Here is a 23,399-nt window from a genome sequence, read left to right as displayed (position 1 = left end):
CAGCCGGTATATCTTGTGTTCAGAGCTGGGGAGGTTATAATTTGTAGATTGATGGTGTTCTTCAAGAGGCCAGTAGCTGATCCACAGAATATTTTAGGGAAGTCTGTATGTGTACTCCCATGCAGCTGGCTCCCTATCAATCACTAACTTTGAGCATGTAGTCATTAGTTTCAGTGATGGGTTTACAGTTACAATTACGCTTAAAAGAAAGGTTTTATAGTGCAGCTGCCTGCCAAAACGCTAGAATATCTCGGCTCCTCTTTGCCCAAGAACCAAAGAGTGAGATATGAAATGTTTGGGTTTGGAACCTTAGAAGGTCCTGATTTTTATTTTGAGAAATCTGCTGTCCTGTCTCTTTAAAGATTTTCATTGGATCTTCTTGGGGAAGTTGATCTTTTTGGGTAACTTGGTTTGGCATATGTTGAACTTTTCTAATAGAACACCTTCTTAAAATTAAATGAAGGTTAGCCATCATCTGTTGTATTTTCTGTCTCTCAAAGGTTGAACTTTATAGTTCTTGCAGTCAAAACGGATAGAAGTATGAAATAGCTAAGAAAGGCGTTCTTCTCTGCAAGAGGTAGAGCTAGAACTGAGACCACGTGTATAACATGCATAGTTTGAGTTTCTTCAGGCTGGAGTATTTTGAAGAGCATTAGAAAAACAAATGAGTTCTAGTGATCTTAAGTATAGTTTGGTAAAATTGAAGAAAACCATCCACTGCTTGAGGAGCGAAGTTTTATATTCTAATCTTTCTAATAGGTTTCAGCACAACTTTAGGAGGTAATTATTTTTTTTTACAGATATGGGGGAAAAAATAATTCTGTGAGGAGAAACTGCAGCAGAAACAGTCTTATAACCAAATACCAGGATTTTTTTTTTTTAAATATGAACAGTGAAATACAGTATGACACAACACTGAAATGGTCATAACTAACCCAATCAGGGTGGTGTGGTTATTCTTTGATTGTCAGTAGCTTGAAGGAGAGTTTTTCAGGAACATAATTTCTTTTCCTCAACAGATTAAGGTCTTTCATGTTGACCATTATCTGTGAACAACAGGAATGGGTTTTAACAGCGCTAACTTTTTCAGACTTCATGCAGGACTCGGACTGTATGTATTAAGGTAAAAGAAATGAACTGCTCAAGGGAAAAAAGCTGTAAAATTACCTTCTGACTCTGTGGAGAAGTGATGCTATTAGAAGTACTGTAGCTGAATTAAAAGCACACAAGTGGCCAGCTGGAAATAACATGTTTTGATAAGTCAGCAGTAGTGAAGGTTTTGTAGGCCAGAGGAAATCCTATGTTACGCCATGCAATGTTGAAAAGGTATTAGATTACATACTTCTCACTGGAATTTAAAAGTTCGCATGTACAGAAAGGAATACAGCTCACACTTGGTAGCTGCAACATGTGTAGAATTAAATCAATTAAATGTTGATAAAGATACCAGATTTCACCACAGACTCTTATAGTAGTTCTTCCCTGGGGAGACAGACCTTTAAAATAAACCAGATTTGGTCTGTGACCACTGCTGGAATGCCTTTAGCTTTAGGATCAAAAACCAGTTTTTTACTTCCAAGTTATGTATTCTCAAATTGTGAAGTAGTATCTTCTGTGATACTGCAAGAAAAGTCTGGTCAGTATTTTGAGAAAGGCAAGATCAAAATCACTGTGCACTGGCACTTGATATGGAAATTGATAAATTGACCTGAATATTAGTAGTTCCATACTAAGTCCACGAACTGAATGCCATCCGTTTCTAGCCACTGCATATTTTATGCCCGTAATACCTGAAATAGCTGTGAATCTCTACCATTGTATCACATGATTGGCAGGCATACATTGACCCACAAGACTATTAATTGCCTGATTGGGTCTTTTGGGTCTACTAGATCGACTCTACCAATTTTTCAAATCATAGATCTAATAGTTTTAGAACAAATAACATCTAGAAAAGGGGAGGGATCAGACTAAACAGTGTTTCAACTTCACAAATGATGTATTACCATCCAGCATCAGGCTTATAACCGCTTGTATCCTTGAATCACCTACTCAAAAGGTTAATTACAGTTTTCTGTGTATTTGCAAACTAGTCTCGTTCAGCAAGTCATGGATATGAAATCTCTTCCTCTGAATAAAAGACAAAAAAAATTTAGGATTTTAGGAGGAGCAGTTTGCCTGCATAGAATGTAAACAGGAGGAAAAGTTACTGGAACAAAATATGGCTACAAAAGTAACGCTCTTGCAATAATACTGCAAAAGAATACTTACACATTTGTAATTGGGTGGTAAAACAGATGGCAAAGTCATAAAATGAATGAAGTAGCTTACCATGCCAAGTCAGATTTCACTAATGAAATTTATTTGTTACAGCTGGATGATTCCTTAGAGGAATAAAAGGAATTTTTTGAAATGCAAAATCCCAACATGCTCCTATTTCATTAGGTTCCATTTGGGTGGTGTATTGATGCAGTCTGCCTGTGGGGAGTGAGAACACTTGCCTGTATTTGTGAAGAGGAGACAGAGAAATCAGTGGTACCTGCTTCTTGGTGTCTCTTGCTAATGACCTGTGTTTGGTCCTGTGTGTTTGCACCATTTGTGCTATGGCCTTTGATATAAATGGTCTTGGATTCGCTGGAGCAATTGTTCCCTGCGTCCTCCTCTGCCAGAAGCCAATTAATAGAATGTGAAGGATAGTATTTTGGTGTTCCTACTCTGCTTTTATTGAAACTTCATCCAGCTAGGCACTGACCGCACAGAAGGCATTGCCTGCCTCAAAAACATTTTATTTGACAGCTTAAACTTTTCTATGTTAAGAATTTAATGGGAGCATTATTTAAACAAGGCTTCTGTGTTCATTCTGTCTGTGCTAATACCTTGAAAGAATTTAAGGGTGTTCGTGTGAGTTTTCACCATAATACTATATGACTGGCTAATGAGGCAAAATAAGTTGTTTTGAGCAGGATAAACTCCCTGAGCTATCCGCATCTGAACTTGTCTCACTGTGAAGCGAGATGCCTGCAACACAATGAGGCTGCTTCTACCAGCCAGTAAACCTGACCTATAGAAAGGATGCAGATGGCATCCCTTCTAAGGATTTTGCAGGTGTTGAGCACAGCCTTCCGTAAGGCCAGTGGATGCTTGTTTTTTCTTTACAGATACCATTTGTTTCTAGATTTCTGTTACAAGTTAACTTCCCTGAAACTCTTTGGGTGGAGTTTTGGATTTAGTGAGTGTGGATCTTAAGTCATTCTTTCTGGCTGTAAAAATGACCATATGGATATTTGCTTTTTCTAGAAAACACATATCTGACATTCTGAACCTCTAACTGAAGGGTTGCTAACAATTAATGAGATTGTGTTAGAGGAAAATCTGATTTGTGGATGCACATATTCTGGTACACCTGTATTTTTCCAAGTATGTCTTTTGGAAGCCTTCTTCAGAACTTATATCATCAAGCCAAGTAAAAATGCTTGCATTTAAATCATCCTTACATTTCTTTAGTGAGTACTGAAGTCTAAGTATACAGAGGCAAAAAGGACACAGTGATGTGGCTGAGATTTGAAGTACGGTTGATAAAAAAAAAAATTGGGTTTATGATACAGAGTATGCTGTAAGCAATTTCTTGAATGCAGAGTTCTTCAGCTGCCTTTGAAAGTGAACTGCTGAGGCTCACACTGCAAGCTCTGCCCTAGTGCCTTCGAGGGAACTCCATTTTTGTTGCTTTCCAGAACAGCTGGAAGCAGCAGCTCAGTGTGAGTGTGACACCTGACTTATCAGTCAAATGTTAGCTTCCAAATGTGCTTTCTTGCACTTGAAACACAGGGTGAAAATGGCTGTAGGTAGCATGTCTTGGGTGACGTTGGCTCAAACATGTCCTTGAAGTGCTTCCCTCAGTCCTTGGTTGAGTAGCACTAACTTAAGACCCCAAGTTGTTGATCCTGTATTACTTGCAGGCTATGTTTACCTCTTATATTTTTCTGAATGGGGGAGAAGTGTCTTTGTTCTATATCAAATGCTGAATAAAATTTGGTACTCGCAGCTGCTTTACGTAGTGTCTCCCATGAATGTAACCTGACTTCTGTCAGGAGACTTGATTATGGGTATTTGGTATGGGAGACTCTTCTGCAGATGTGCCCCTCTTCTGTTTCAGCCTTTCATTCCTCCTTAGCTTTGGTTATGTTAGAAAATTGGCTGTAGTACCTGTTTGTCTTGCTTCTGAATCCATGCAAGTCTCATGTGTGGGTAGCTTTGATAGGCTAGTGATGTAATTGTTCATTCTTCTACCATGACTGCTTTTACTGTTAATTCTCTCCTCATGGTATGTAATGTTAAATCAATACAAAATGAATGTCTTCTGTTAATATTCTACATTACAGACCTCCACATTTAGAAATTTAATCTAAGAGAAGACATGGCTCTTACATTTCATGTTAAAGCAACATTTCAACACTGTCAACCTCAGAAAGCTGTTCACTCAGTGATTAGAATAGACTGAGATAGGGAGCAGTCATGCAGTGAACTTGAGGAAGCAGAAACAGTATTATAGACTCATGTAAATGTGTGTATTACCAAAATTGTTTCACAGTAACTTCAGTCAATTGAACTATGAAAACAAGCTTGCTGTTGTTAACCTGGGTGCTGTGCTTCAGCTTGCTGTTTTTCCCACTCGCCTCTGGATCAGTCCTGATAAACCATTGCAAGTATCTAGACTTCTTCCAAATGTCCCATGATAGCTATCACATAGCTTACAAAAAGCAAGGAACCTTCAACAGGTGCTTCAACAAATTAGGGTTGAAGAACCTTGCAACACTTGCCTTGGTTTTCCACAGTGTTTATAGGCTGCGGTTCAGCTTTCCCCATGCTCAGCTATGTGCTTTTCTGGTCGGTCTGTTGTGCTAGCAAGCTCGTTTAGGCAGTTCATCTGTGCAAAAACTAGTATAGGCTGATTTTTGTCTAGAGCAACTTCTGAGCTGCTTTGCCACTTAGTTGTTGCAAACAGCAGTGCTATTGGAAGGAAGGGTGTGGGAATATCGGTCAGACTGTGGCAGGTTCAGTTTATATCAGCCTTGCAGACACACACAGTTGGACTCAAGTGTTGTGTGTTTTGTGAGCTCTTTATGTGGACAGTGATGTAGCTGCTTAATTTTCTTTTCAGTATGCTGCAAGGATTAAAATCTTTAGACCTTCATTTTGTTCCAGTCTATTTCTGCTGTTCAGTTTTCCAGGGTTTTCTTGTGCTGTTCCATATGGGTTTCAAGAATATTTTTTTCATGGAAGTTCCTCCCCAGCAGTTGTTTTGCATGGTGCCAAAGAGCGTTTTTGGTAACAAAATGCTGAAACAATGGCTTAAAACATATGCAATAGATATCTCTTCTCACTTCAGAAGCTGCTGCGTAGTTTGCGGCTATGCCCAGAAACTGTTGCTAAGGCCCTGCGGAGCCTCGGGGTGACTGCTGGAGGACTCTGAACTTGTTTACTGTTAGCTAGTGGTTTAGTGACTTCTTCTTGGAGGACAATTCTTGTGATGATGTCTTAAGACTACAGAGCTGCGGGCATGTGGAGACCACTGTTCTTTATAGCAGCATGATGTAATTTATAGGATGGATGGGGCTGCAGTAACTTGGTGAAGAGTTCAAGGGCTGCCTCTTCCAGTTTCAGTGCCTGGATATGCTTACAGTTGAAAGTACCTGTCTCAAGAAGCTGGAAGATGTAGGTCTTTTGCCTGAGGAGATTTGCTGCTACTCAGAGATAGAACTGATGTCAGTTTTCTACCCTTTTCTTAGCAGATGTGTAGTCACCTTAATAAATTTGTTTTGTGGGTGTGGGAGAGACAAGCACCTCTTTATGGTATGTACTAGAAAGCTCTGGAGAGAAGGGTTCTTACCAACCTGGAATGTGCTTTAACTGCTTGTTATAATCATGGCAAGCTGTGAATCCTAATTCCCAGTTAAACAGGTTGATGTGAAAGGATTTTTTTCAGCAGGAAAGGACTTGTTGTGAAAGCACTTCCAACTTGTTCTGAGACTGAGGTTCAGGCAGCCTATTTCATTCTCTAATGAGGCTAGCCATTTCTAAGATTGGTTTGAATATTTGGGTTGTGTTTCCTCTTTAGGCTACTTAGAATTTGTAGTGGTTATTTAGTATTTGTAATTTTTATTCTACCGTAACAAAATGATGATGTTACTTTCTGCAGAGCTTAACAGATGTAGCGTGTTTAAACTGTAATAAAAACACCAGTGAAACTTGAGGCATGGAGTGACACTTATTACAATAATGCTGATCTAATATAAAAAAACTTCCTTACTCTCTCCAGTTCTTAAAACAGCTGGCATCATGTAACCCATCCTATGTCCTCACATATTCTGTCTAATTCTGGGTCATGGGGTGTTTCTGCTGATCTGGTTTGAATATTGTAATTGGAAGCAGCTGTTGGGAGGGTTAGACTCTGCTTGCCTCCCTCCATTTCCAGGAACATTTTTGTTGCAGGAATATCTGAGTAATTCCTGAGGTGTATTCCAGATATTTCGCATCTAGTATGCTAGTCTGTGCTGATCATTTTCAAACAATACATTCTCAAGTGTCATTTTGCTGCTGTTAACCAAACTGAAACTACTGGACTCAATGAAGTAACTGGATGAAACTGTAATCTTTTAGTAACGGATAAGATTCATGGTCTCCCTGGGGACGTGAAATACGTTGACCCTTTATAAAATTCCTTGTCCTGTGCTTTTTCTCAGAAAGCTGAACTTGTAATTTGTAGGTCACACCAGGCAACAGAGTTGTTAATCACTTTGTGAGACTTAAGAAACTTTGGAGAATATTCAAATTCACTATAGAAGATGGAGTTAGTGTCAAATAATTACATAAATTTTCACTTCAGAATGAGTTTAAAAGTTGCAGCTAATGTTTCTGGAGGTGGTAGATTATACTAAGTGTGAAGTACAGAGTAATGCAGGTATTAGTTTCTTCAATTAAAAAAAAATCCAAGTTATTTTAGAAGAATGAGTCTCCATTACTATTTTTTTTTAATTGTTCAGTAAGTGATTAAAATATTTTGCCTTTCTGGAAGTTTTCTGGTCAAAGCATACTAACTGTAGTTCTTTATATTGTGCAGGTAGTACATAATTTCAATTATGTTATTCTTGTTTTTCCAAATGGATCAAATTCTAACTCATTTAAAAAAAAAAGTAAAAGCGGGTGCTGTGCTGTATCAGCTTATATAAAACAGGAAGAAAGTTCCTTATCATAAAAGTGAGCGGGTAATGAGGTCAATATGACAGTCTTGCAAATCTTTATGTAATCTTCTCTTAAAGGAAAGGAAGCAAAAGAACTGGAATTCAGTTTTGATGTCATAGTTCTATGAAGGCTATAAAAATAACAATATAAGAAATTGTTTTGTAATTGAAGAAAGGCACAACTATCTCTACTTATTAACTAGAATCTACTATACTAACTGTACCAACTATCTTTAAACACAAAGCTATGTTTAACTAGTCCCCTTCAAACAAATGCTTACAGCAAATCAAAGTCCTCCTGTTAAGGACAACCGCATTTTCACAAAGCCTGCATTCAGCTTTATGTATAGCACTGCAGAAGATGCCAGCTGAATTTGTGCCTGTAATGATGTGACCGGTGTAATGCTTCTCTTTCCCTGGGCTGCTCTCATTGACACTGCATTTATGAGAGAGACTCCAGGGGATTGGAATGGGCTGAGTAGCTGCTCGACCTCTTTTAGTCATATTCTCTAAGAAAATGAGTGCTCTGTTCTTTGTTAATTCTTGGCCTATTGGCCAGTTTTAGGGTATTTTTGACAAGAGCTTTGGGTGTCTGGGGTGTGATCGTTCCTGTAAATTTCCTCAATACGTGCTGCTGGCTAGAGGGAGAAATCTCTACCAGTACTCCCCGTAAAGGAAAGGGGGTAATCTGAGCAGGATGTCTGTTGTTCTCTTTGGGCTGTACGCAGCTACTCCAGCCACATTTTTGCTCCCTTTTATTGTATGAACATTGGTGGTATTGCATTGAGGAGGGATGTAGATGACAAGTGACGCGTATGTAAGGAAGCGTGCTCTAGAGCATTAATTGTTTTGGAGCAAGTTATTCTTTTAAGAAAAAAACATCTCAGGAATAGGACAACTTAAGAAGAGTCTTCTGAATTTGATCAGGTGAGCAAGATAAGTGAGGGGGTAAAAAAACCATAGTTTTTTCCCACCCATAAGCATTTTTTCAGATGTCAATATGTTGGACTGAAGAAGTAGATGGGAAGACAAAGACTAATAGAGAGCAATCGGGGATTCCTGCTGCGCTTTTTTTTTTTCTTTCCATTCCTCCCTACCATGTATTTGCAGAGATATCTTCCCTGAAAAGATTGCCGCTGGAGATGAAAACCTTCCTTTGTGCTGGCACCTGATCATCTTTCTTACTCTTGTGAATCTGGATAACCACTCTGTGCTCCAAGATTTTATGCAGAAATTAACATGATGCTTACTGTGTCCAAGTCCTGTTCCAGGAACTCTTCCCAGCTGCCTCCTCTGGTGGGTGGAGGTGAATGTTGTACTTCAATCCATGGGGCACTAAAGATAACATTGTATTTCTTGCACTGAGGACCTTTATGTAATGCGTGAAGCTCTGGAGAAGTCAGTATTGATACAGGTAGAAGCCAGTCACTCAAGATGGGCAACAATTTTACAAGTCCCGCTACAAGTTCCTGTTTTTACATGATCTTAATCATGCAGGAAGATACTAAGTTATTTGGCTACCTTCTGTCCCTTGACCAGATTTCTAGACTGCTGGCTAAGAAGCCATTGCTAATGCTAAAACGAATTATAATTCCTATTCCTACAGTTCTTATTTAATCTAATCACTCCCTAACTTGGCTCTACAGAAATGGTCCTGGCTCTAACTGGAAGGCTGCCATTAAATAGCACACAGAATTGGGGTGGTTATCTGCAGGCAGGCAATAGGCAGCTGTAGGAGCTTTGAGAACTGTTTGCTTTGGCTGAGCAGCCTCTGAGATTCGTTTGTTTGTGCCCTTATCTGCTCAAGCATGTTGGAAAAGGGCAGTTTCCTGGGACTTTATCTGCAGCTGGAGGTGAGGACTGATCCATAGCTTGGTGGTTACACAATGCTGTCATCCTTTGAGTAAACGCACGGCAGTGCATTATTGAGTCAGTTAAGCTTTCGCTTCCTTTCTAGCTTGTTGGACTACACAAGAACTCTTTAAAAACAAACTTTCACATATGTCATCGGCTGTATTGCTGCGATGGGGATTACCAATGGGTGTGGTCAAATGCTGACCTGTATAAATGAGTAATACATCTACTGACCAACACCCTGCTTAGTTCTGTGTGAACCTCTCTCTGCTGTAGGGTGGCGTAGGATTCTGCTGCAGGACAAGCCTGTGTATATCTTTGGACCCTCAAACAGTTTTGCTGTGAAGATTTAAAAAAAAAAAATAAACCAACACAGTACACATAATATGAAAGTGTGCTTTTTAGAGCTTCATACAACAGGGTTCTTGCTACAGTCTCTGCCAGTTTTATCATAATTATGAAGTAGGACAATTTAGAAACTAGGTATGACCCCAATTAATACTACTTAGAAAAACAAGTCAGGCTACAGAAATTAAGGGTAGAAAAACTTACTCTGCATGAAACTTCATCTCAGGTGCCTTACGGTTAAAACTGGAATCTGTTCCTCTTTGCTTTTGAAAGCAGACTGAAACAGGCAGAAGTATGTGGCAGTAGCTTAAAACTTACTGCTTTCAAGGTCTTTCTCCTCTTTGGCAGAACACTTACTCTGAAGCAGTCTGTCTGGATTGAGTGTCATTTGCACAGCACCAGACTACTTACTTTGTACCTTACTTCTCTCTTTTTTCACATTGTCTACCATTCAGCAGACCTGAATTTTGCTAGCATGATATCTTTATTATGGTAGTGGAGCCCTTCAGAGCCAATTGACCTCCCCGAGCCTCCTTCCACTACAAAATGTGGCAGCGTATTTATGACAAGCTTATCTTTAAGATTTTGAAGTTTGTAGTAGTGTGAAGTTTTGCTGTCTTCAGTATCTTACTGGAATGTTGTTCGCTGACAGTTATTGATGACTTGATGATTTAGGATACTGCTTTGACTGGTTGGGTCAGGTTCTTTTAATTCCAAGTTCCTTTCTTTGACTTAGTCTCTTGTGCTTCTTTGAAAGGATCTTGTCAAGGCTTCTGAAAATGACTGGCTGCCATAAAATCTTTCTGGTTAAAGAATTTCAGTGAGAAGGAGAATTGTCACTAACTTCATTATTTATAAGGATCTTATTGGTTGGACATCATTGTTCTGGCTTCTCAAGTGTGTGTCAACTGTTGCACAAAGTACGGAAAGTGGCAGCTTCTTTTTGTCACACTGGAACACTACTTGTTGAATTGCAGCTTCTAGTGGAATACGAATTTTCACATTGCTCAATCTACTTAAAGGCTATATGTTTATTTACAACAAATATTACAGTGAAACACTATGATTGTGTATTTGAATTTTTTTCAGACTGTAGTATTGATTTTGCACAAACTTACCTGTCAGAGGTCCTGCTGAATACATTTGGACTTGTCCCAGCACTGAAGTGCTTATAGAAGAATAGTCTTGTTTCATTACTTAGTAAAGCTAGTATAGGCTGTATCCAGGTATACTAATACTTCTGAGAGTATGTGTTGTAATCTAAACTTGGCAAACTAAGCTGTTGTGAGTTGATGACTGGAATTCAGAGCAATTTCATTTATATTACTTGTCTGAAATACATACTAAAAACAAGTAAGCATGACTTTCAGGATGTTTTTCCTTTTAAGAGAAAAGTGCAAAGACAAAACAGCATGCTCAAAATGCAATCTAGTAGGTTAAAAATGTACACATGGCTTGGAGCTTTTTCATGTTCTCATACTCCCTCTTGAGTAAAAAGAAAGCAATGGTTCTTTTAAAGCCACAATGGCCAAAACGAAAATGTGTTTTTGTTTTCAACCATCTCCTTTTTAAAAGAACTTGTAACATAGATTTAGTTGTATTTCTCTGATATATCTCTATAGTTAGTACAGCGGCTTACTCATGCTTATTTCACTTATTTCTGGGGAAAACCATTTAAGCAACTTAATTTTCAGTTGCTTTTTCAGAATTCTTTGAGAGCAGAATGGGCAGTGGTACCGATGTAATTCAGAGAGCTTTTCACATCAGTTGTGGTTAGCCTTGGTAGGCCACTAAGCACCACACAGCTGCATGCTCGTTTCCCCCCCTGCCAGTGGGATGGCAAGAGAATCAGAAAGGCTTTTGCCACGAGGCAGTTCGTGGATTGAGGTAATGACAATTTAATAAGCTTAAAAATAAAACAAAAAACAATGGAGGTGGGGGGGGAAAGGGAATTGCTTGCCACTACTTGACCAGTGCCCAGCCAGTCCCTGAGTGATGGTAGCCCTGGCAAACTTCCCTGCCAGCTTTTGTTGTGAAGCTATGGTATGGGGTATCGCTTTGGTCAGCTGTCCTAGCAGTGTCCCTCCCAATTGCTTGCCCACCCCCAGCCTGCTTGCTGGCAGGGCAGCGTGAGAACCAGCAAGGGCGCTGACACTGTGTAAGCACTGTCAGTAATAGCTAAAACATCTGCGTTATCACTGTGTTCATCACAAATCCAAAACGTGGCACTCTACAAGCTATTCTGAAGAAAACTAGATCCCAGTACACCTTTTTAATATTTTAATTCCAGGAAGGATTGGCTTAATCTCTAATGAAGCTTTAGGCAGCATGCTTCTACACTTAACTGCCTCACTGCTAACAAAACCTTAGTGTGTGTCCTCAACTAGGGATTTGATGTAAGTTTTAAGAAAACTGTCATGCTTCACGTTCTGATTAAGCTGCACACAAGGCTGATTCATTATGCAAGAGGATGTAATTTTAGTGTGATATTGTCAAATGGTTATGAAGGGTAAAGGTAATGGGGTAATGGTGTCTTGCTATTACGTTGTATTATCTGATAGTTCTGTGTATAACTAAACTGTTGCCATGTGAATATGCTCTTTGACCTTTCAAATTAACAAAATCTAAGTTATATTTGGTTCTAAGTTGCTACTACAGATGTCTCTTGTATTTATATCTACTGTAATGTAGATGTCACTGTGATTTTTGGACATCAGACCTTGTTTTGAACTTAAGTCTCTGGAGGAGGGTACATTCTGTGGCTGCACAGGGACTTTTCCCATGTCTTAAGAACTGTGCAAGCAGACAAAATATGCTATCTTCATATAATGCAAATACATTATTTTACTGTAGGGATAGGTAGGGAGTGAAACAAGGGTGTGGGAAGATAGCAGTTGGAGATCTGGTAAAAGTGCAGCATGATTTAAAAAAAAAATTGATGCGATTGTTACTTTTCATACATGTGGACATGCGTATTAGACTGTATGTGAATTAACTGTCATAGAACCTTTTGGTATTGGTGAGGTGCAGAGATCTGTGTTTGAGCAAGCATTTGTGGGACTGAGATGACTATTCCAAATATATGGAATAACTGCATTTGTCACGTAGGAAGGCACATTGAATCTTTCTGCTCTGTGTAATCTAGGTTATTCTTTCAGTTCCCGATTGACTTATTGAAACTGGTTATTCTTAGATTTTAGGAGACACACTTGCTTTTCTCTGAAAAAGTACACTAGCTAATCGTTGCTGCTGCTGCTGTCTCTTAGCACTTGCTGTTTAAGCTGGAAATTCCTTCAAATGTCTGTTTTCTTTCCCCTGCAGCTATCATATCTCATGTGTTCTTGTATGGTGTTGACTCACTGTGGCTTCCTTTTTCAATTCTTAGTAAACTAACAAGAATCCTTGACAAATGCTGTGTCTCTAAAAAAACGCCACTACATAATAAAATGTAAATATTTTCCCTTAATTGCTCTTGGATGCTGTGCCCTTTCCAAATGGTGAAGGGTGTCTTTGCTCATGCTACAAAAAAGATGAGCTCAGTATAATTTGTGGAACAGCTTCCAGTGAAAAAGCAGATAGCTTTCACTGAACATAGCAGAACTGAAATAGTCCTTAGATACATAGGGATTTAAATCAAATCTACTTTAAACACTGCATGTGAGAGAAGGAAAAGAAAACTAATGAAGCAATATTTTTCTTTCAGATTTTTTCGTTTTATACCTGTGAATTTTCTGCAATCCAAAGATGGCAGCAAATAAGCCTAAAGGACAGAATTCATTGGCTTTACACAAAGTTATCATGGTGGGAAGTGGTGGTGTAGGAAAATCTGCTTTAACACTACAGTTTATGTATGATGAGGTAAGAATCCGCACTAGAAATTATCTCGGGAGATGTCTGCTATGTAGTGTTATTTAAGTATTCATTAGTACCATTACTTCCTGAAAGGGTCTATATGTATATGATGTGGTATGAAAGTCAGCAATTAAATCGGAGAAAAATATTTTTTGAGATTAGTGATTTGCCCTCTAGAGATACCTGTGAAGGTATAATTTGGCACTTTTCAGACTACTAAGCAATTAGATGCTCTGTCATCAGCATACTTTGTCATTGTTCACTAGACCTGTTAGAATTTATTTAGGTATTATAGCTCAAAGCTTCTTTGCTTAGGCGAGTTGCATGATGCCTGAAATGATGACCAATTTTTTCAATGTTTTTTTATGCTGCTGTTGAAGAGAGGAAAGAAAATCTGTTTCTTGTTTCCTTGCTTTTTTCCAATGTCAGTGATTATTTTTAATTAAAAGGCAGAAGCTCCAGGACTGCCTGATAATGTAATAGAAACACAGCCAGGTGTTGTGCGTGACCAGAAGCAGAGGCTTGGGTAGTGCACGGACATTGCTGTTTTGCAGTTACATCTAAAATTTCCATATAACTGCTAAAGAAAGCAAAAACCTACAAACTGGGCTGATGAAGAGCCTGTTTTAACTATGAGTAATCTGAGTACTTCACATAGCATAAATACATATGCTTACTTAGTTCCTGTAACCGTATGTTTGTTATATCCTTATATGCAAATGTAAGCATTTGTCATGTACAGGTATGATTTTATATCATGAAGTTCTTTATTCTAGTTTGTCGAAGATTATGAGCCCACCAAAGCAGACAGCTACAGGAAAAAGGTGGTTCTGGATGGGGAAGAAGTTCAAATTGATATATTGGACACAGCAGGACAGGAGGACTATGCTGCAATCAGAGACAACTACTTCCGAAGTGGAGAAGGATTTCTTTGTGTCTTCTCTATTACAGAGCTGGAATCCTTTGCAGCGACTGCAGACTTCAGGTAGGTTACAAGGCAAGATAATTCTAATTACAGTGAGATAATTACAACTGGTTTTTGATTTGTTTGTTTTGTAATATCCTTGTAATAGTCCAGACTGGATGGCAGCTCTTATTGTAGTCACGTAATGCTTTGAACAGATGCCTAGCCATGCTTTTGCTTTCTGTACCACTTCAGATATCTTTGCTGCGGTGTTTCTGCATACCAAAAAGGCTATTGCCACAGAGCAAATACATAGCAATATTCAGAAGACTTCTGCCCTTTGTAAATAGTGTTGCTTGGCGCTTATGCGAAGGAGCAGTATTTGTGAGTAGGCGTGCTGCTATCCACACTAATGGATGTGAGAAAAATCACTCTTAGACTGTATGGTTGCATGTAATGTATGTACAATACCACATACTCCCCAGAATTGCCTATTTCAGCTCTTGCTTCACATAGAGGATTTTGTTGTGTTTCACTTAACCTGTGAAACGCCATCTGGAACAAAAGGGCAACTGTAGCATGTCCAGCTGCTTTATACTAGAATAATTCATAGTTATAAAGATGACGTGACTGAGTTCCAGTTGAAAACTGTGCAGCAGAACCACATTTGGTGATGTCTGTCTGCAGAGTCTTAGACGATGTAAACTATGCATGTTGGATTTTGGGAGAGTGAAATGCATAGCATCAACACAAATCTTTCTACCTCTTAAAGGTGATTTTATTAGCAGCGATGAGAAGTACCTTTGAATAGTCTGTAGTAGCTATGCATGTTGTGTAAAGGCCTGCTGTAAATCTGTCCCGTCAGTTTTGCTTGGATGGAATTTTTCTATGTAAAAGATACTGATGTAAATCTTTGAACTTACAAGACTGAAGTTCTGCATAGAATTCACCCTTCCCATCAAAGTCAGTATTTTACTTAATAGAGAGCAATGTGGTTAATAACAAAATTTGGAATTGGATCTTTCTGGTGTAATAAAGGCTTCACAGGACAGGGGGGTTAAGATGCTTTTCAAGCACGCAGCATATTAACACCCTTCTAATAGTAAGATACTATTAAACAGGCAGCAGTATATTACAGGTGTTTAATTTTGCTTGAGAGAGAAAGCCTATTTAAATCACTCATCAGTATATTAAAGAAAGGACAGAAGAGACCAGGGAATCTTTTCAAAGCTTATCAAAGCAAGAGAGGAGATAACCTTTGAGAGAAAAGTAAGGAAACAACTATAAAAAGAAATTAGCTGCATCCCACTGAACTAAGGTTTCTCAGAGATACTGTTACAGTTCAACTTAATTAGCACTAAGTAACAACGTGTTTAATCTAAGGGAGAAGGAAGAGGTATGGAGCTGGGAGAAAGTGAGTTTTTCCTTTTCTGGTGTTTGGCTTTTTTTATTTGTGTCTCTGTGTGTGTGTGTATATATTTTGAGAGCCTTGATTGGTTTGCTGGCTTATGCCAGGTACTGTCAGTCGTGGAGGACTATTTGGTATAGTTGAGCTCCTCTACAGTGCAAAATGACCTATTCAAATGATTTAAAATCCTGTTTATGCTTCAAAGTACATGATCTTCTATGGCTCTAGAAAAAATCCTGCTTTTCCAGCAAAGGTGTGTTGACAGTATACATGCTAATACAGCAAAAATGAAAGAAAAAAATCCCTTCAATGGAGAGATTAGAACTCTCCCCAGTCTTGAGTCTGAAAGTGCCTTTCAGGTTGCCTTTGAAACTGTAGAAGCCTAAATGCTAAAATGTAACTAAAAAAATTGCATCCTTCTCTGTGTAAAAGTAACCTGCATCCCTTGAGGGTACAGTTAAAATACCTTCTGGCATCCTTAAGCAGCCTGAGGGAATACTAATTAAGAGATAGATATGAAAGAAAGTGACAAGAATAATTTAGATGTTTGTTTCCATGGAATTTTGTCCATCAGGAATGGCAGAACTCCAACAGGAGTGCTGTTAAGTGCTATGCAATGTTTTCGGTGGGGTTCAGGTGTGCTCTGAAATGCCATTGTTCCAAATCGTTTATTTTTTTTTTGCCCAAGAGAAAGCAGACCTGCAACAATTAAACTTTTTAAATATTTTTAAAGGCAAATTGAAAAAATGTGCTTTGAGTAGAATTGGTCTGGCTCTAATGATTTATTTTTTTTATTTTAAGTTCTAGATTTCAAGCTGTTAAATCATTAACTACTTCTTGTTTAGAAGGTATCAGTCTTCAGAGAGGGCTCAAAGTAGAATATTATTGTCTGGATTGCTGTTGATTAACTCTTTACATGGTGAAATTGTTTGGCATTGCCTGAACAATTGCTGTTGAAAACTACTAGTTTTTAACAGAAGTCTTATTTACACAGATATGGCAGTGATGCACCAGAGTTTTCTTCCTAAACCACATTCAAACTACTTGTGGATAGCTGCAGACCCTGTTAAAACATTTGCACTGATATTTGTGGGGGAGAGAAGGAATGTTGCTTTAATTACACCTCAGATATGAATGTGGTAATACCAGCTGTCTCAAATAAGTATTTGTTGTTGGAAAAAAAAATAATTATGGGCTGTCTGCAGTTCTCAGCCCTGTGAGTAGGCTTCCTCCATAAGACTGAATGCTATTCAGGGCTTTTTATGGATCCTGCCATACACAATCAAGGCCCTTTAGAATATCAAGTGATTGACGCTCTTCAGCTTCTCTCCATTCAGCTTTAAATCTGGCAATAGGTTTCACCTCAGCCAGCAAAAGGAATTTGTTTCTCTGTGCTTTTTGTTGATCTTTCAGAAATTGCTCTGCAATAAAGGGGAACATTTCACTACTAACTTTATTCTCATTTCTGAGGCAAAATAGAGAATATCCCTGTTCTGAGAAAACAGTTCTTCCTGGTACTTCTAATGCATTTCAAATGACAACAAAACTTTACTTAAACTGTTGAAGACTTATGTACCCAACCATTTGTACTACTGAGTTTTATTTACCACTTCAAACCCTTCATCCTAGCAGTTCAAACAGTAGAAGGGTCTGTCCTTAAAAATCTGGTGCATGTACAACTCGTATCTGTACACTGGCTTACAACTGAATGAAGATCTCTGCAGAGACTGAATGTAATAGACTTGAGAAAGATTTCTGAAAGAAAGAGATGTTCTCTTGGTATGCTGTAGACCATTTTATCAGTTTTAAAGATGGCACATGCATTTTATTAAGAAGAAATTAAGTGTAGAACTGAAGTTTGGGTAGCTTAAAAATGGCAATCACGAGTAGTAATATAAAGACAATGGTAAATGCTCTCAAGTAACATTTTTCTTAAAAGGAATTACTTGTTTATATAAATGCCTATCTAAACGAATCCTGGTTTACTCTTAGTTTCTTACTGACTCACCTACTTCCTTGCTGGAGGACTAGTTGTCTGTCTTCTCCTTGTGATGTTATACAGAATGGTTTAAGATTTTTACTGTTATGTAAGCTTCATAAAAGGAATAAGTGGGTTTTCACTGTAAATTGGAAAAGTATTTAGTCCAAGTTCTTCTTTTTGTGTTCTAAGAATAGTACTCCATGCAAAGCTTAGTTTTCTTTTTCCTATATTTTTTTTTCCCTCTTTTTCTCCAGGGAACAGATCTTAAGAGTAAAAGAAGATGAGAATGTTCCTTTTTTGCTAGTTGGTAACAAATCAGATTTGGAAGACAAAAGACAAGTTTCTGTAGAGGAAGCAAAAAACAGAGCTGATCAGTGGAATGTTAACTATGTGGAAACTTCTGCAAAAACACGAGCTAATGTTGACAAGGTAATAATGGCCTCTATACAAAGAATCTCTCCATCAGTTTTTACTTTATACCTCTTTTCTGTGGGTTTTACTCTAAATGTTCATTATTTTAGCAACTGTTTATGTGAAATTTGAATCAAATGCTTTTCTCCCTTTAGCTTATGGGGGGTGCATGACTAGGTGACTTCATGTAGAACAGTGAAAACGTTAGGTGTAACAAGAGTATCCCATCCTAAACTGCAAGGAGTCATCATACGAGACATTATACAAGACTTTAATTAAAAATTTCTTGAGACAGATATTTTGGCCTAGACTTCTTACTGTGTTTTCTATTAACTAGAAGTCAGTCTGCTTCTGAACAGTAAGAAATGCTGTCTGATCCTCAGCCAGAATAAAACAGCTTACAAAAGCCAGGTAAGGGAGGGACTGGAGCCCCCTCTACCCTCATTCAACCAGGTGCCTGGCTGTTATGTTGCTTCAATGAAGAATGGATGAACCCTTTTAAGCTTTGAACAGCCTCATGAGTTTTTAGGGGTAAAACCTGGTTCAGAAGGTCTTGAGATAAGAGATGAAGAATCTTTGTCTCAAGATAAATCATTGATTAGTTATAAGTATTTCAGCTGTAATTCTAAAAGGCAGGAGTTCTTGGAATACAAAACTCTCAGCCTTGTAGACTGCAAGAGTAACAACTGTGTGGCAAAAGAAATAAGTAGTTTAACTCAATGTGTCAACCTTACCTTTCAAAGCTATTGACAGACTTGATCACAAAATTGTTATGTAAATCCTTATGTTTGAGCTGTCAATTGCAGCATGACAGCTGTAATGTGAGTTCTGTCCTGCAGTAACCTGTTGTCTCCTGTCAGCTGTCTACCTGAAGAAATTGATTGTTCAGTACTACAGTAAGAACTTCTTGCTATTCTGTAGGGGAAAATTAAGTCAATTAAATGCAGCAGAACTCAGTCTCGTTGCTGAATACAGCTCTGATTTTTACTTGTGTTTTTTATTATAAAAACTAGTACACCTTTTAGTTTTAGTGTGTGACTGCAGTTAAGATCCATCTACTACAGTCATGTAGAAATTCCCAGCCCTTCAAAAGCTACTTCACTATCATTTAGCAGCTGGGAAAAAATTGTGTGTGTGTGTGTATATATATATTATTATTATTTTTTAAATAGTTCTCTAATCAATAGGCTTTGCACACGCATGGTAGGCTACTACAGAGTTTCTTTTTGGAGCTGGTGACATTAAGGATCCAGACTGGCATGTATCATAGAATTAAGGTTTGACAGGACATAAGTGAGGCTTTGTTGGCACTAGTAAATACTAGGTTTTCTTAGTTGGAGCATCTGAAGTTATGGGGTTTGTTATGCAAACTTAAGTTACTATTGCATAAGAAATCTGGCTTCTCTGAATTCCAGAATAGTGGGGTTTACTCAGTTGAGGAAGACAACCAGTTGCCACTCACTTCGGTAAAGGTGACTCACTAAGCATCTTCTCAGAAGGTGATGTACCCTAGACAGCTAAATTCTGTAGTACAGGATCAGTGCTTAAGCAAGCTGACAGTTGCATCTTAGCATTAGCACAGTTTTACGTACAAGTAAGCAACTTAGTGCAAGTTTAGAAATACAAACACGATCTTATTTCTTAAGGGAAATGCTGAGTTACATTGATTTTCTTCAGATCCTGTGTAATGAAGGTGGCTGCTTTTGCTGCAGTCAATATGGGATTAGTGTCATTGCAAATAAAAAAATACTGAGCTCTGTAGAGGAGCTTTTCAGCTCCTGCACAGTCCATGTTTCACAGAAAGGGATCAAGTGCCCTGCCAGTTCTAGAGAACATCTCCCGAGAGAGAAAAGTCTTAATTGGTCAGCTGATTTCCTACAATGAAATTATAAAGATGAAATGATTATTTGCTGTGGCCTCCTGAAAGTCAGGATCTGCTTTTCAAATTAATAAAGTAGCTTTAAACAATCCAATCATACAGCCTTAACTGACAGTAGGATCTCTCTTAAAGTCATTGGTGTATCTCCAGCTTTGTCATTTTTGTTTCCTACTAAACCACTTGATGAAAATGAAGCTCATGTGTACTTTGAGATTGTAATATGGCAGTTGAGGTTACCTCGTCTAAAAAATCATTTATGTAGTTGTATGATTGGTAACTTTGCTTTAAAGAAAATGCTGATTTTTATTTTTTTCCTAGTGTTTAGGCTTGCATCACGGGACATACTGACCATGAAATGTTCAGTGTATGCTACTGTTCCAGTAATACGTTTCTAGAATTGGATGTCCTGCTCTTTCAGCCTTTAAGCTCATCACTGAAAATACTCGAAACGTAAACTGATTTGCTTGAGTCTTCTCAGCAAGGTGTAGATAATACTTAAAAAAACTTGGCTGGTGATGAGACTTGTTTCAATCCTTCTGAAAAATTGTCTGACAGGATTCATAAGCAAGTGTCAGAAGACAGGGGAACATTATGGTGCCATGAAAGAAGCAGGATTGCATCCTATCAACTTGGCCTTCAAAGCCAGTGAAGGATTTGTTGGATAGATATTTGGTCAAACTGGGTGCATGTGATTGACTTTATCCATTTCAGTTGTTTAGAATATCATCAGTGATCACTTAAATTGACTCATAAGTCTGTGTCTGTTTTTGCGTTTATGTTCTTATGTCTTTTTTTAGGTGTTTTTCGATTTAATGAGAGAAATTAGAGCCAGAAAAATGGAGGACAGCAAAGAAAAGAATGGGAAGAAGAAAAGAAAAAGCCTAGCCAAGAGGATCAGAGAAAGATGTTGCATTTTATAATCAAAACCCTGAATTCCTTTCCTACCCTGACCATACTAATAAAACCCATAATTTATAAGCATGCCATCGAAGGCTCAAGTGACTGAAATTACTCTAACATGTTGGAAATCTTAATGTACCACTAAAAGCATGAATTGGAGCTGCACTGAAAGTCAAATTCACTGAAAAAAAAAATTATGTGGCTTCGAGAGAAGCAAAGTTCAGTCCATTTCATAATTGCCTACCTTCTCACTTTACTTCTGAATGTAGTGTTTCATAGGCAGTCTTTTCTTTAATAGTGAACAGAGGGGGAAGTATTACTTTGTGGGTTCTTGTAAAGCATACTTTTTTATCACTGGTAGTTGTCAATTCATCCTGTCTTTTTGTTGCCTTGAAAATTACAGTTGTGAACATGATACCTAACAAAGTGGTATGCAGTTGTTTTGCCATGGAGTTATGCAAATTAGAAAAGAATAATGTATATGCGAACAGTTATGTTGGGGAAAATTATATGTGGTTCTGCATTACCTGATTAACCTAGAAGAGTGATGTAATCTTTTACATTGAAACATTTGAATATGCCTTAATTTTAAAACCTAAACATAGCAGGTTGCTTAATCAAGGGTGTGTTTTCAACTTTGTTGCATGGAGACTGTCCCAGCGCAGCTGTGTGAGACTGCCCTCTCTGTGGGGCGCAGTGACATGAATGATTTCGCTAACTAGCTGTCTGCTAGCAGTGTCTGTTCTTTAAATGTGTGCCATACTCTGGTATTGTGAATAATACAGAGCATATTCTGTCATCTGTAACTGGGTAAATAATAGGGTATCTTAAAACTAAAAGGTCAGAATACACATAAGACTGAAGTCATAAGCCTATGGCACATCTAAGCCTGGAATGGTTGTTTAAAATTTAACGTGCTGATACCTTGAAACTTTCCTTTTGCGAGTAGATTTCTGTCTAGATGTTCCTTGGGTTTTAACTCCCTGGAGTTGGGTAGAGTGGAGCTAATTCAGTAGCACAAATGTGTTTTGAGTTAAGATGTTGTCTGGGAAATTCTTGTGTCATCAGTTAATTTCTTCTGTGTTCCTAATACTCAGCTGTGGGAACATGGTGCGTTATGCTGATGCTATTCGCAGGTTTTGTACTGTTTAGTTTATGTTGATTTTCAAATGGGGAACATTGTAGCTACTTTTTCTAGTTAATGTTGATATTAAACAATCAAATATGCTTTGCAATACAGAAACATTTACCATGTGCATCCAAAATCCTCAAACAAAACATACTGCCTCAGTTGCTTCAGAACAGCAAGAATACTAGCACATGGTTAGTATGCTGCATCTTAACTAAAAATATACCAGAATGTTTGAGGGTTTTGGACTCCTCTGGGGTAAGACAGGCTAGATCAATTCCACAAACTGTTATACTTTTTATACATGTGTAAGCCTATAACTGACAGTTTAAAATGTGCTCAAGCAAACTAGGTAACCAATATTTAACTTTCATGCTAACAGACATTTTAGGGACTCAAGTCTTAGAAGTTATATTTGTCATGTTAAATATTTATCAATAAGAATTTTGTATGTGCATTTAGTAGACTGCCAAGTGCAGAATTAAAGTTACTCACGTAACTATGGCAAATAAGCCGGTCTTCATCTTACTGTGTACTTATTTGGGTCTATTTAGCCAGGGAGTCTAACCACTAACATTGTGACTTTGCTTTGGAACCTGTATACTGGGAACTGAGGTGTTATGAAGCCAGTGGACACGTGAAATTTGTCTTGGCTGATGCCTTACCCTGTTCTTTTATTTGCTATTTGAGCCATTGAAAGATGAATAAACTTCAATTTTTTTTAAATATTTGTGCAGTGTTGATAACTATATTATTGATAAACTTTGCTATAGCTGATAATAGTTGTCAAGCAGTTAAAACTGAAATATTCCAGAAGCTGCCTTCATGTGTGTGAACAAAAGTTTAGATTAACCCTAATTAGTCTGATTATAAAGCCACTTCGTAAAAGCTGAACTTTTACTACGCATGTGCTACTTTTTATGCAAAGCTAATTTATCCCTATTACTATAACAAAGAATACCAGAAAACAGGCAGAGGTAAGCTTGTTCCTGAAGTATTTTTCCATAGGAATAGAAAGTGAGATCATTTTTTTTAAAAAAAAAAAAGGCAAACAAAACCAACCAACTGATGTAGATTTTAATAACAAAATCAAAATGCATTTTAAGTAATTTTATTTTAGCACACGGGGAACACAGGTGCTCCTCAGCCTGCAGGGAATATAGCTTGAACTGCGTATACAGAATCTGAGTACAGCTTGAGTCATCCACATAGACACATTTACATCAGAGGAGTGTTTGGTTTAGCCTGCTCCTGTGTCTGAAAGTCCTAGGCCCACCTGATCAGTGTGCTTCTGTGCCTGAGAGTGCTTTTCTTCCCCTGTTTTTCCTCCAAGAAGTTTGAGATACTTTTTTACATTGGCAGGTTCGAAGGGATCAAAGCCTTCCATGGTATTTCTCTCCAGGTTAGCTCGACACTGGCAGTACTGTTGCTACCTTTTGTGAAATGCATTGCCTATTAAAACCACCAACCAGGGAGAGATTACTCAATTCGTAAC

The 23,399-nt window shown here is 38.1% G+C and overlaps 1 protein-coding gene across 1 annotated transcript in view; it reads left to right on the top strand.

Moving 5' to 3' along the window:
- RALA (RAS like proto-oncogene A) overlaps window positions 1–22,630 on the top strand; it is a 28,749-nt gene extending 6,119 nt beyond the window's left edge. The window contains exons 2-5 of the mRNA XM_055709757.1: window positions 13,144–13,298; window positions 14,069–14,277; window positions 17,840–18,014; window positions 20,673–22,630. Of these exons, the coding sequence (XP_055565732.1) occupies window positions 13,185–13,298; window positions 14,069–14,277; window positions 17,840–18,014; window positions 20,673–20,795 (621 nt within the window). The 5' untranslated portion in view covers window positions 13,144–13,184 and the 3' untranslated portion in view covers window positions 20,796–22,630. The remainder of the gene's footprint in view (window positions 1–13,143; window positions 13,299–14,068; window positions 14,278–17,839; window positions 18,015–20,672) is intronic.
- The last annotated feature ends 769 nt before the right edge of the window (window positions 22,631–23,399 follow it).

Source organism: Falco cherrug, chromosome 4, assembly GCF_023634085.1.
Source record: "Falco cherrug isolate bFalChe1 chromosome 4, bFalChe1.pri, whole genome shotgun sequence".
Lineage (NCBI taxonomy): Eukaryota > Metazoa > Chordata > Aves > Falconiformes > Falconidae > Falco > Falco cherrug.
This window is presented reverse-complemented; position numbering and strand designations above follow the sequence as displayed.